This window comes from Parasteatoda tepidariorum, chromosome 1 (genome assembly GCF_043381705.1).
Source record: "Parasteatoda tepidariorum isolate YZ-2023 chromosome 1, CAS_Ptep_4.0, whole genome shotgun sequence".
Taxonomy (NCBI): Eukaryota; Metazoa; Arthropoda; class Arachnida; order Araneae; family Theridiidae; genus Parasteatoda; species Parasteatoda tepidariorum.
In genome coordinates this window covers 100470997-100483453 of record NC_092204.1, presented here as the reverse complement: position 1 = coordinate 100483453, position 12457 = coordinate 100470997, and the positions used below count along the sequence as shown (strand labels likewise).

General features: G+C 28.9%; 1 protein-coding gene across 2 annotated transcripts in view; it reads left to right on the top strand.

Annotated features, from left to right (window-relative positions):
* The window catches only part of LOC107447434 (uncharacterized), a 102776-nt gene extending 92812 nt beyond the window's left edge, over positions 1 to 9964 (top strand). For both annotated transcript variants that reach the window (XM_016062352.3, XM_071184409.1), the window contains exons 2-3: positions 7487 to 7636; positions 9746 to 9964. In XM_016062352.3, the coding sequence (XP_015917838.1) occupies positions 7487 to 7636; positions 9746 to 9873 (278 nt within the window). In that variant the 3' untranslated portion in view covers positions 9874 to 9964. The remainder of the gene's footprint in view (positions 1 to 7486; positions 7637 to 9745) is intronic.
* Positions 9965 to 12457: the final 2493 nt, after the last annotated feature.

Sequence of the window (12457 nt, the reverse complement as noted above, 5' to 3'; positions counted from 1 at the left end):
ACTTTAATACTAATTTGTGTAATAAAATTTTCAAAAATTTAGTTTTTTCACAATTGGTAAGGATCAAAAGTATTTGCAATAATGTTGAAAGTTTTCGGGAAGCTCTAAATAATATTTTGAATAATTTGAGTAATAATGATTTTCCTTTCAACTTTTGTAATGTTAGTTTTTTAATTAAGATAATGATTGAAGAATTCTAGGTTTTTATATATTTTTTTCTTTTAGCAGTGCGCAATTCAAGTTTTAACCGAGCATCCCCAGTTAAGCATTCTATTAATTTGTTTGGTATTTCTTTATCTTGACTTCTTTTATTTTATTTTCTATCTGCGCATTGTAATAGAGGGCGTTGTTTTCCTTAGTTTTTAGTTTTTTCTTTTCATTCGGCTTGCTTGTGAAATCGATGTTTGACCTGGTTAAGTGAGTTTTTATTTTCTGATGATTTTGTTTGAGTTTCGTTTCCAAATTGGTTATTTGTATTTCATATTTTTTCCTGGACTTCTATACAAAACCAACGGGGTACTGAGGGAGTTAATTTAGGCATTTGCTTCTCCCTCAATTAGAATTGGTTTTGTTTTATGGCTACCGGGGCCGGTACCCCCTGAAGACGTCGGCTTCCTTGGTCATATATTTATTTTTATTTCCTTCGTTTCCTTTATTGCTACTTTTTTTGAAATTTCTGCTGCTTTTTAGCGCGTTTTTTTCAAAGAAGTTTTATCGATTTAGAATTTTAAAGAAATTTTTGTTTTCTTTTAGTATTACTATTTGTAAGTTACTATTTTCAAATATTATGGTATGAAAATTTAATGTGTAAGAAAATCGCTCGTTTCTGAGCAGATAATGAGTTACATTTAGTGTATAATGGTTTAGATACGCAAATTAATTTACTACATTCTAAGAAAATTTAATATATTTCACGAAAAAAATTGTTCCGTATAATCCCGAAAGTATGAGTAAAGTTTATCGCAACAGCAAAGCTTATATCAACAATAAGATACTTGGCAAACAGAAAATGCCCCAATTTTATTTTTTTTACTAGTTAATTGACCACTAAGTGATAAACGTTTTGAGGAAAAACATTTTATTTTGGCTAAAATTTTTTTTAAAAGCCTAAACTACATAAAAGTCAACGTTTTGTTTCATGAAAAATAATTTGGATTTCAAAAATGTTCTTCTAATGCAAACTAGAGAAAATTCGAAGGAGGTAAATCCTTTTCACGGTGCGGTGCTACACAAGTTGTATGCTCGGCAATTTTGTGATTTTGTGTAGAGAAAAGAAAATAATTGTTGGATTGCCAACTTAACTATTCGAGGCCAAAAGAAAATTAAGATTGGTTACACACGTGTTGACTGAAATTATCTTTAAAAAATGTATTAAAGCATTAATTCAAATTTATTCTTTTAGACAAGCAACGATTGACTGATTAAATAACAGTAAATCAGCAAATAAAACGAATAAATTAAATATTTCTTTTTGTAAGAGATATGATAAAATGTAAAATTTTGAAGATAGTGCATTGTAATGTATGACATCCGATAAATTAAAACTTGCTATTGAATTTTTTTTTTTCATATTTATTAAAGTTATTTAATAAAAAAATTTTTTTCCAAAAAATAAAATCTTTATTGCAGAAGGGAATTGTAGCATTATTAGATGCCACAGCAATTACAAGCATAATAGATTAAAAGAACTCTCAATAACTTCATTAAAGAAAATTTTAATACCGTAAATGACAGTGTTATGAAAACGGTATTTTTACCTTGCTTTACTCCTAAATTTCAAAAAGGGAAAAGTATGTCATCAAAATGTATATTAAAGTAAACGCTTTATGCTAGCACATATAAAAATAATATAATTTTATTCATTTGGTGCATTTTTTTAAAAAACCAAAAAAATTTTGTCGGATGTGATAATAAGAGACTTCTCTTTTATTATCAAGTACGAAATACACCGCATGATCCTAGAAATCAAGGATAGGTGTTTCGGAAACAAGACATGAATTACGAAATGATTAATAAAAAATAGGTATGATAATAAGTGGGAGAGATTAATTCACTCTCGTTAGAGTTTCAGTATTGGTTATGAGAATTTATTTGTAATTTTTTTATTTTTATTTATTTATTTATTTGTTTTATTTTTCGGTTTCGGATAGTGAGTTCAAGGAGTTATAAAACCAAAAAAAAAAGCTTTATGATTATTCAAGGAACCATTAATGAAGAAAAAAATATTAAATGCCGAGTGCTTTCAAAGAAAAATTGAGGAGAGAAGAAATTCGATATAGTTGAAAGTAAATTTTCCCCGTTTCGGACATCCAAAGTTTCTAATTTTAACTCCATCTCTGTCGTCAATGATTGTTCAAATTTTGATGGTGTTTTTCTTTTTTTCCCCTCAGTATTTTTGTAAGATTCTTAATGTGACTAATTGCTTAATTTAAGTTGCACGAGTATTGCATGATTTCAAATTTGCGCATTTGAAGGCTCAACGATCCAAATTTCAGTTCAGTTTCTATTTCTTTCCAGACACTGCAGATAGTTTCAAATGTATTTCAGCCATAATCACTGATCTCGTGCACCGAAGTTTTATGCGTTTTATGTGACAAATTGTTTTCGCCTGGAGGAGCGAAAATTTACAGTGGGAAAAACTTTTTTGAACAAAGCTTATTGTCCGTGGCTTATTGGCCCCTCTATCACCATATTTTTCATCTCTTTTTTTTCTTATGTGATTATTTAAAACATGTGATTTACGTGAATATCTACAATTTGCTTCGTGAGTAACCGCTTGCAATTACTTAGTTGAAGAAAAAATACATCATCTATGCTTCAATCATGTTTTATATTTATGAAAGCAAGAGTCATTCAACAAAAGTTTGTCTTCCCAAATTCAGTAAATCAAACATAATTTTTACCCGCTTTTTTCTTCAGGCTTCACAACACCCGGAGAGTTACTTACTCATTTATTATGATTGCCTTCATGGTCATTGGGAACTTTCAGTCCAGCTTTGTACATTTAGTGAAATTCTTTTCAAAGTAACGTTCTAAACAACCTGTAGTACATAGAGTGAAAATTTTGGCTTTCCATATTTTTAATTATTATTTGAAAATTAAGTCTGGAACAACTAACCCACAGAATTATTAAATATATGTAAAATTCTAAATTACGGATTTTGAGACACAGCAGTTTTAAATTCCTTATTCTATTTAAACGCATTAAATACAAGGAAAAACGGGAGAAAAAAAATGCATAATATAAAATTAAGGTACTTGTGTCATAATAAAAATATGCTAAAATGATAATAAATTATTATGAAAAATTATTAATTAAGTTTTTGAATGATAGATAATTTACAATATAATAGAACATGTTTACTTTGTCAAATTATTTTTATTGAGACAAATTTTTTCGTCAGAAAAAATTTATTTCATTTTTTAAAAAATTATATATCTTTTAAAAAAGAGAATTCTACATTCACTCTACATTCAAATGCAGACTTACTACCCAAAACTCAAATCAATGTTACTAATGTAGTTTTATTTTATTTTCTGTTTACGGCAAACAGTGTTCAACTTGTCTTGATATTTTGAACCGAATTTAGAAGACAAGGCAAGTCCTGGATCTAATATTGGGAGATATTTTTATTCCCTGTAGGATTTTTCGATGGAATCAATTTGTGTTAAATTGAAAGGAAGGGCATGAAAACATCCCACGGTTAGCCTGACGGCAAGGGGAGTCTAACCAAGGATTCATCTACCACTGAAGATATTTTGAGTCAGAACTGTTGTTGGTGGTACCGGGTGCGGAATTTGTACCGAAAAGCCATTGCTGGATTGGAAACTAGTGCACCTCTTTGGAAAGCGAGCGCTATAACTCCTGAGCCACCACGGCTGTAATACATAGTTTAAATTTAAAAAAAATATGTATAGTACCATCAGAACGTAATCAAACTTTTAACGACAAACACTACACGCTATCAAGATTTCAAAAAATACAGCTGAACTGCCTATTTCTTGCAATTTGATTAAAAAGATTTTATGTTAAATAATATTGAATAATTTAGATGGAAATATTATAGTAGATTGAAGCATAAATGTAACAATTATTCAAATCAATAATGAGTTCATATTCAATAATTATTTCACCATCGTGATATGATATTAAGTGTATTAAATTAATTTTGGCTGTCGATATTCTTAATATGTAATTTGACTTTTGCATAAATTTTTTAAAAAAATGCATTTTGTTCAGGATAAAACAATTTAGTAAAATAAAGTTCAATAAATAAAATTTAGTAACATTTAGTAAAAGTTTAGTAAAAAAAAGAAGAAAGAAAGACATCGAACTTACATTTCTAACACCACTTTTGAGTAAATTAATTTTGTATTCATCAAAAAAATATTTTTTTTCTAATTTTTGAAAATTTACTACAAGTAGTCTAAGGTAAACTGTAATCTAGCAATTATAATTTTTCTATTAATTAATGGCTTTAATATAGACATCAAACTGTGCAATTAAACATCGTATAAAGATCTCTTAACTGCATTGCGACTAATATTCATACTACTTTCTTCGTGTAACCATTGCAATTTAATCTGTAGTTTTCTTGCAGTCAGACAATAAAAAAAATGCCAGATCAAATTACTGCAAAAAATACCGGCACTCAGGGTGCCGGTACTTTTTACCGGACTATGTTTCTGTACAAAAAATCTGATATACCGTAGTTTTTAGAATAATAATTACAGTAAAATCATTGAATCACTCTATTTAAATAAATATTACCTTAAAAATTTTTGTATAATATTTTACTGTAAAAATGGACTTATACTGGATTCTACGGATAAGGCATCCAAAGTGCCTGTACTTTATACCGTAATTTAGTTCGGAAATTTTTATGGTGTACTATAATTTTCTTTTTTATTATGCTGCTCATATTTTACCGATATTTTCTAGGACAACCACTTTTAGACTTACANTTCTTAAGCGTTGTAGCTATATAATTTCAAACATCCTCAAGAGCTATAACACATCTGCAGCAGAACTGGATATGAAGACAAAATTGCTGGACAGGAGCACTTTAATTGTCCACTAATCTTCAGATTTCCTGCTATGTTTTAACCTTCAGCGTGGCGGACAGCTGGCCGCCTTAGGCGGCTAGTTATTAATAATAAGGTTATTTGGAGGTGGCTTTCCAAATAGAAAAGACGAAATTTAATTGGAGAATCATCCTTCTTCAAATGACTTTATTACTCTTAATAATAACTCATAAAATAAGCATATATCTATAATGAAAGCTTTGTTACTGCAAAGAATTTTTTTTGTTGAAAATTTTACTGAATTACTAATTTAAAAAATTTTATTCATTAAAAATTACTTAAATTAAAAAAATAATTTGGCCTGAGACGTTTAAACGGAACGTTAGACATTAAGACGAAAATTTGTGACTTATAATTATACATGTGATTATATAAAAGTAGCACTGTGATATTATTGGATTTTTGATATGGCAATAAATAAAATTAAAGTTGTTTATTTTTCACTGTTGTTTCCTAATAATAGGATCTTGAAGCTTATATACATCATTATTCTTAAGATGGACAAAAAAATCTTGAATACCTGAAGACTAATGATGAATATAAGCATCAAGAATTTATTTTTAACTTTACTTTTATTAATTTAAGTTTCAAAATTCTTTGTTTCAATCTTGTGGAAACTAAAATGAGTAAAATTTCATCAAATAAAATGGCAAATTTTGGTAATTTGTATTTCGTTATTAATTTTCAAAACCTATTTCCGATAAGACTGAACTTCCTAATATATTTGAAAATTTAACAAAAATTGTTTCCATTAAAAGATTTTAACAAAATTAAATGCTTTAAATATAATAAATCTCTTATTAGCAGTATATTTTATTATAATTATATTAGCAAATACATAAAGAAAATTAATATATACAATTATGAATGTCACTGTGAAGAAGAGATACATTTTAAATTTGTTGATAATCATCATAAACATATTATTAATGGTAATTTAAATATTACAGAAAACTTAGAACTTAGGAATTTAATGATAAAAGCCGCAAAATTTTGACACATTTACCATATATCAATTAATAAAATTTTAAAATACTTTCTTAATGATTTCAATAGTTTTTGTTTAATGAAATCAAATAGACTCTGTTTACTTTTAGTCATGTTAACTGAATGTAAGTGGGCTATTTAATATTAATTTCAAAACTTTATCTTGAATAATAAAGAAAATTTACATAGCAGTAACAATTCAAAATTTTTTTCAAAAATATTGGTAATTGAAGCCGTTAAAGAAAACAATATAAGTCACATGAATTAATTGACATTTCATGTGTGCTTAAGTAACATTCTTATATCTTTTTATCATATAGTGATTCTTTCTCACATTTGTATACATCGAGACAGGCAATTAAAAGTATATTATACACAGTTCACTATTTGAATAATGCTTAAACAGTAGTCATCATAAGGATTTTGAACCATGAAACAGCTATACTTTCGAGGTGTAGTAACATCTAACTAAGTAAGTAGAACCACTACGGCCAAATTAATGTTCATATAAACCTGCTCAAAATTTTCGGATTCCAAACTACTGTCTTCTAAGACATCTTGAAGCTTGTGGAAACATGGGACAGTATTCTTGATTGAATTCCACGATGAGCAACGATTTTATTATAATTATTAAATAAAAATTATTTTTATTATTACATTACTCTTTTTAGAATACCAAACTTTAAGCAGATTTTAAAGCAATAAAAATGTGTCAATGTCTTACTCAAAAACTTTTTTCGCTGCAAAATTATATACAGTATATATATATATATATATATATATAGTATACTAAGAGAAACTTTCAGATTTCAGATTGTAAAGAAAAGAAAGATTTTGTTTTACCATAGAAAATGTCTAATTAAATGTGTTCCAAAATTGCAGGGATATTTAAAGGTCTTAAATAGATTACAAACACACAATTCTTTCTTTCTTCTTATTCTGTTTTAAAATAATTATTTTTGTTTAAACACTGCAAGTTGGGAATAACTCCATACTTTTAAAAAATATTTGAAACTATTCATTATGGAGCGGAAAATATTAAATATTATTTAAATGGAAAACATTTTATTTTTTGTTCTATTCAGTACTTTTTGAAAGAATCCTGTATATTTGAATTTCTCTAAATCAGCAAAAGAATTTTTATAACTGCTCTTAGCTATTTTGAGGCGTGAAAATTCTCTAAAACAAAATAACAGACTATAGATCTGGAACATTTTTCTGAACATGAGTAGGGTAACGAAAGAATTTTATTTCCCTTAAAATTGCTATTTTCCTTGATTTTGTAAAAGTTTGTGAGATTTTCTGCTCTAATAAATTCATGTTGTTATGTTAAAAAAAGCATGCAAATTTAAGTTCAGAAGTAAAGTCCGAAAAGCTGCAAGATAAGTAAAAAAAACGAATTACTTTTTTGTAGGATACCTGTCAGTCATGAAGTTTAAAGAAATAGTGGCCATCATTTGCAGCATATTCCAATGCTGCAAGGGGAAAAAAGAAATTAAAGAACAGAAAAGCCATGAAGATGAAGATGATGTAAGAGAAGAAGATGATGCAAAAATTTCAGGAGGTTAGTTAAAATTTAATGAACCATAAACGGGTATCTGTCTGTGGCAGCGTGGCGTGGGTGATGTTGCTCGCCTCCGTGACTTAGTTTCACAGGTGCCCACTGGGTAACGTTAAATGAGCAACACTTCCTGCATCTTCCGAGGTGAAGAGCATATTTTATTAACATTATAAAAATGGCATTTGTGACGGGACCGTTAAAACAAAACGATACGTACAGGAAAACTAAAGATGCGGGAACGATGGATCGAAGTTCCACCGTATAGTGCTAGCAAGCAACAAAACATTATTTTATTTTAAGATGATTTTCAAACATGTTTAATCAACAGTTTGAAAATGAGAATTAAATGAGCAAAAAAATGTCGAATAGTATATTAGATACATAATACTCCTCATTATAGCTCATTAATAAAAACTTAAAAAAAAACAATTGCTATTTTAGTAGAGGAATAGTTAAATTCCCTTTAAAGTGAAACTTTTTATGAAAGGTTTAAATTGTGAATTTGGTAAGATTTTGAAAAGTAATTAAAATTATGTATCGGGTTGGTGGGAATTTCTTATTCTTTATGAAAATGAAAGACGAGTTTCTTTGAGTGAATAAATATTTTATAGAATTTTATATTGTTTATTTTGACCCACTAACTTTTACTATCTTTCTGGCAGAAGCATAATTCCACGATCATAAAATTTTGTTCTCAGCTTTCAGAAAAAAAAAAGAAAAAAAAAGGAAAGAGAAAAGAAACGAATTCAGGTTATGTTTGACTTCTTCATTTGAAGTAAAGGTTTTAGCATTTGAAAACATTTTGTACCGAAACATCTCTATAAACAACCCATTTTTTATCCTCAGTGATGATGCGCTTCAAAACTAGATCCTTTTCTTGACGTTTGAGAAGCAAAACACAGACATCAACACAAATTTCTTTAAAAAACGAGAATATGTCGAAACATTAACTGCTTAAAATAATCAGGTATGGTCGAGTAAAATAAATTTAATTTATCAGAAATCTCAAAAGTAGTTATTCACTGGTGTGTATTAATTGATGATTTTATTGTGTTATCATCCGTTTTAGATGGCTTTCCAGAACAAATGCATTTTCGACATCAATATTGCCGGAAAGAAATCTTGCAACTGACACTGGCGCTTTGTCAATACACACCAGATATTTTCTTTTCGTGCTTGATCTGTGTCTTTACCTCTTCGATAGTGAAATAGAAAAATATTCGGAAATAGAAACTTTTTCTCTACTTTCTAATTCACACAGCAATCGCGTAGAATCAATCAAATTTTTTCACAAGTTAATATCAGCTATCTAATGATAGGGCAGCTGAAATGTGATGTTCAGTGAAAAAAATGCCCTCTGTTCTGAAAAAAGAGTTTTCAACAGAGACAAAAAGTTATAGTTAAACTCGATAGTTCACAACGAAAGCCAAAACTCTACAAAAAGCGATACCACTCGTGTAAAACTCAATGCCATGTGTATCTTTGAAGGTCATTTCTGATATCGTTGAAGGTCATTTCACCAGAAATTGCAAAAAATATAAGAATTAGCTATTTATGAGCAAACGAATCATTCTAATCTTAAAATATATGTGTTATGAACTGGGAGTATATAATAAGCTAATAATTGATTAACGAATATAGTCATAAACAGAAACAGTCTTACTTACCATTTCCTTTAATATTATGTTACTTGTTTTTAACATAGATTTCCTCTTTTTGCTGATTCTCAAACAAAAACTCACCAAAAAAATAAAAGTTGACTAATACAACATTCATTATGGTAAAAACGCCATTTCGGCATATATCGATGATTATATACAATTTCTCAGCTTATAATGTACTGTTTTTAGTTGAATCAATAACTTGTAAAATTTTCAATTTTTGAACTGCATAGCTCAACGAAAAGCACAAATATCACATTATTGCTTACTATCAAGCATGAGTTTTAAAACATTATTTTTTTCGGTGCTCCAAATTGCGAAATTTCTAGGGGGGGGGATAATGGTATTTAAACTTTTCGCTTACTATTTAACATGAAATCATGAGTATTATTTTACAGTTATAAAAATATTTAGTTTAAATAATCATTTATTTATTTATTGTATTTTTCAGCTGTCAAACGTTTCAAGATTGAATACCCGGCAGAAAATCCTTCTCTGTACCTCATTGAAATTTTCAATGAGGTGGAGGATTTCTGCAATATGAGGGTAAGAAGAGTTTCCCTAGCCGGACAGGAATGACTCAAGAACATAAAACAATTGTGTGATGCAGAAAAAGAAATGTAAAATATTGATTGTGGTCTTAATTAATAAATCACAATTTTTTGGTCAAGCATTTTATAGTTTTATTTCTAAGAAGTCTAAACTGTGAAATTATACAATTTTAGAAAATGAAAGATAGCAAGGTTTTTTATTCCTTTCGACAAAGTTTTAAATTTTTCTAATAATTACTTAAAAATTTAAGTAATATACAAAGTACACAAAATCAACTACTATAAACACTGAATTTGATGTTTTGTAAATTAAAATTCTCAAACAAACTGTGTGTTCAGATTTAAGAACGGAAGTTAACGTAACAATTAATAGGTCCTCCTGTTTTGAGTTTTGACACATATACAAATAAACATTTTAAAATTATAATTGCTAGAATTCTTTAGATATTGTCTCAAAACTGGTAGAATTCCATTTCTCGAGTTAGCAAAGAAACAGCTGTAACAAACTGAGCGTGAAGTTTGGCTAAAATGAAGGTTTGTCATCCAACAGTTCATACAAGTAATGCATTTCATGTTTTCTCTTTAACTATGCTTTTTATATTGCGCACTTCATACTCTTTAAATCTATATTTAAATTTATAATAAACGCGTTTTACTGACACAAATCTACAGGCAATACATTTCTCATTGATCTACTTCACTTTTTTTTAACAGAGGTATACTACCTCCATTTTTATTTACATTCGTTACTAGAATTTTTATTATTTAATTTTCTCACATTTTTTGGTACCTTTATTTTACAAGTTTGAATTAAAATAACGAACTTAGAACTATTATATTTCAGAAAACTGAACTCTATAACTCTACTACTATAAATTTTCCCCTCTCTGATGTGGAAGAAATTTTAATATTTTTAAATTAACAATAAAATGTACACAAATCGAATCGTAATGTATATAAATTTTTAAAAAAAACTTTTAAAATCAAAAGTTTCCCAGTATGTACATATTGCATCATTTTAAAGAGAAATACAGCAATGCATGCAAATCTAAATTGAAGTACATAATTATGCAATTAGCAAAGAGAAGCATTCCGAGAGGATACGAATTCAGATCCGAGTATCCATAAGCACAACGAACAGGAGGTGTTACCCTGGTTTATTAGTACAATATCTCATTTTGAGTTCAAGAAGTAGAATATGGAACAGTGTCATGTCAACTTAATGTACACAGTATGTCACTCACGATTCGTTTAGGCTACATATCATTGTGAGCATAACTCTACATAAGCACAATTCATCGTGGGCAAAATTCGCTGTAAATATAATTCGCCTTGAACTCAATTCGTTGAAGGCACTGCTCGTAGTAGCGTGAAAACAATTTCAATTTTTATTTTTCTCTTTAAATTATAAAAATGTTACTTTGGTGCATGTTTGTTATTCCTATGATATTTCACGTCGTCCACTGAATGTTTGATCGGCAGCATATTTACATGCCCAAGACCAAATTTCTGATGGTTTTTCTTTGATGGACCAACATGAATAAAATGATAACCATCACGACCTTCCGTCAAAAACCATCTTATTTTTATGATGGTACCATTAGGACTGACCATCACCTCTTATTAGAAATTGGAACAACTTTTTGTTGAGCTAACATGAACAAAACTAAAATGGTTAGATGGTCCAACAAGAAAATCTATGAAGAAACAACATGGCTTGATGGTATTTTTCGATGGTCCAGCAAAAAAATTCATCTGGAACCAACATATTTTGTGGTTTTCCAACTTATATTCCATCAAAAACCATTTTAATTCCTGTTGGTACCATAAAGTCTGTCTATCAAAGTCTGTCTATGGAAATTGGAACAAATTTATGTTGGGCCAACATAAACAAATCCAACATAGTTTGATGGTACTTTTTGATCTTCTAGCGGAAAAATCATCAGGAGCCAACATATTTTAATGGTATTTTTCACTCGTCCAAAAAAAACTCTGTCAATAGCCAACAAGGTTTTATGATATTTTTTAATAGTCCAACAAAGAAATTCATCAGGAACCAATATATCTTGCTGGTTTCCAACTTATATCCCATATTAATTTCTGATTGCACCATCAAGACTGACCGTCATCCCATGTTAAAAAACCAACGTGTGTTGATGGTTTTTCTTGATGGCCCAGCAATGGCCAGCAATCCCTCATATGTGAAAGGTTTCCTATTTAATATCCCATCAAAAACCATCTTTTCTTTGATGGTATCATCAAAACTGACCATTACTCCATATTAGGAATTGGAACAACTATATGTCGACCAACATGAGCAAAACTACATGGGTTAAGGGTTTTGTTTGATGGCCAAACAAAATCAATCCATCGTATTTTAATGGTTTCAAACTTAATATCACATAAAAAAATATTTTATTATTTGATGGTACCGTCAAGATAGACCATAGAAAAAATATGAGCGAAACCAACTTTGCTTGATGGTATAACAAAACCTGAATCAACGCATTCTAATTGTTTCTATTTTAGTATTCAATCAACAATCATCCAAGATCATCGTCAAGACTGTTCATTACCCATCGTTCATTTTGTTTGCTGGTTAATGAAAAACA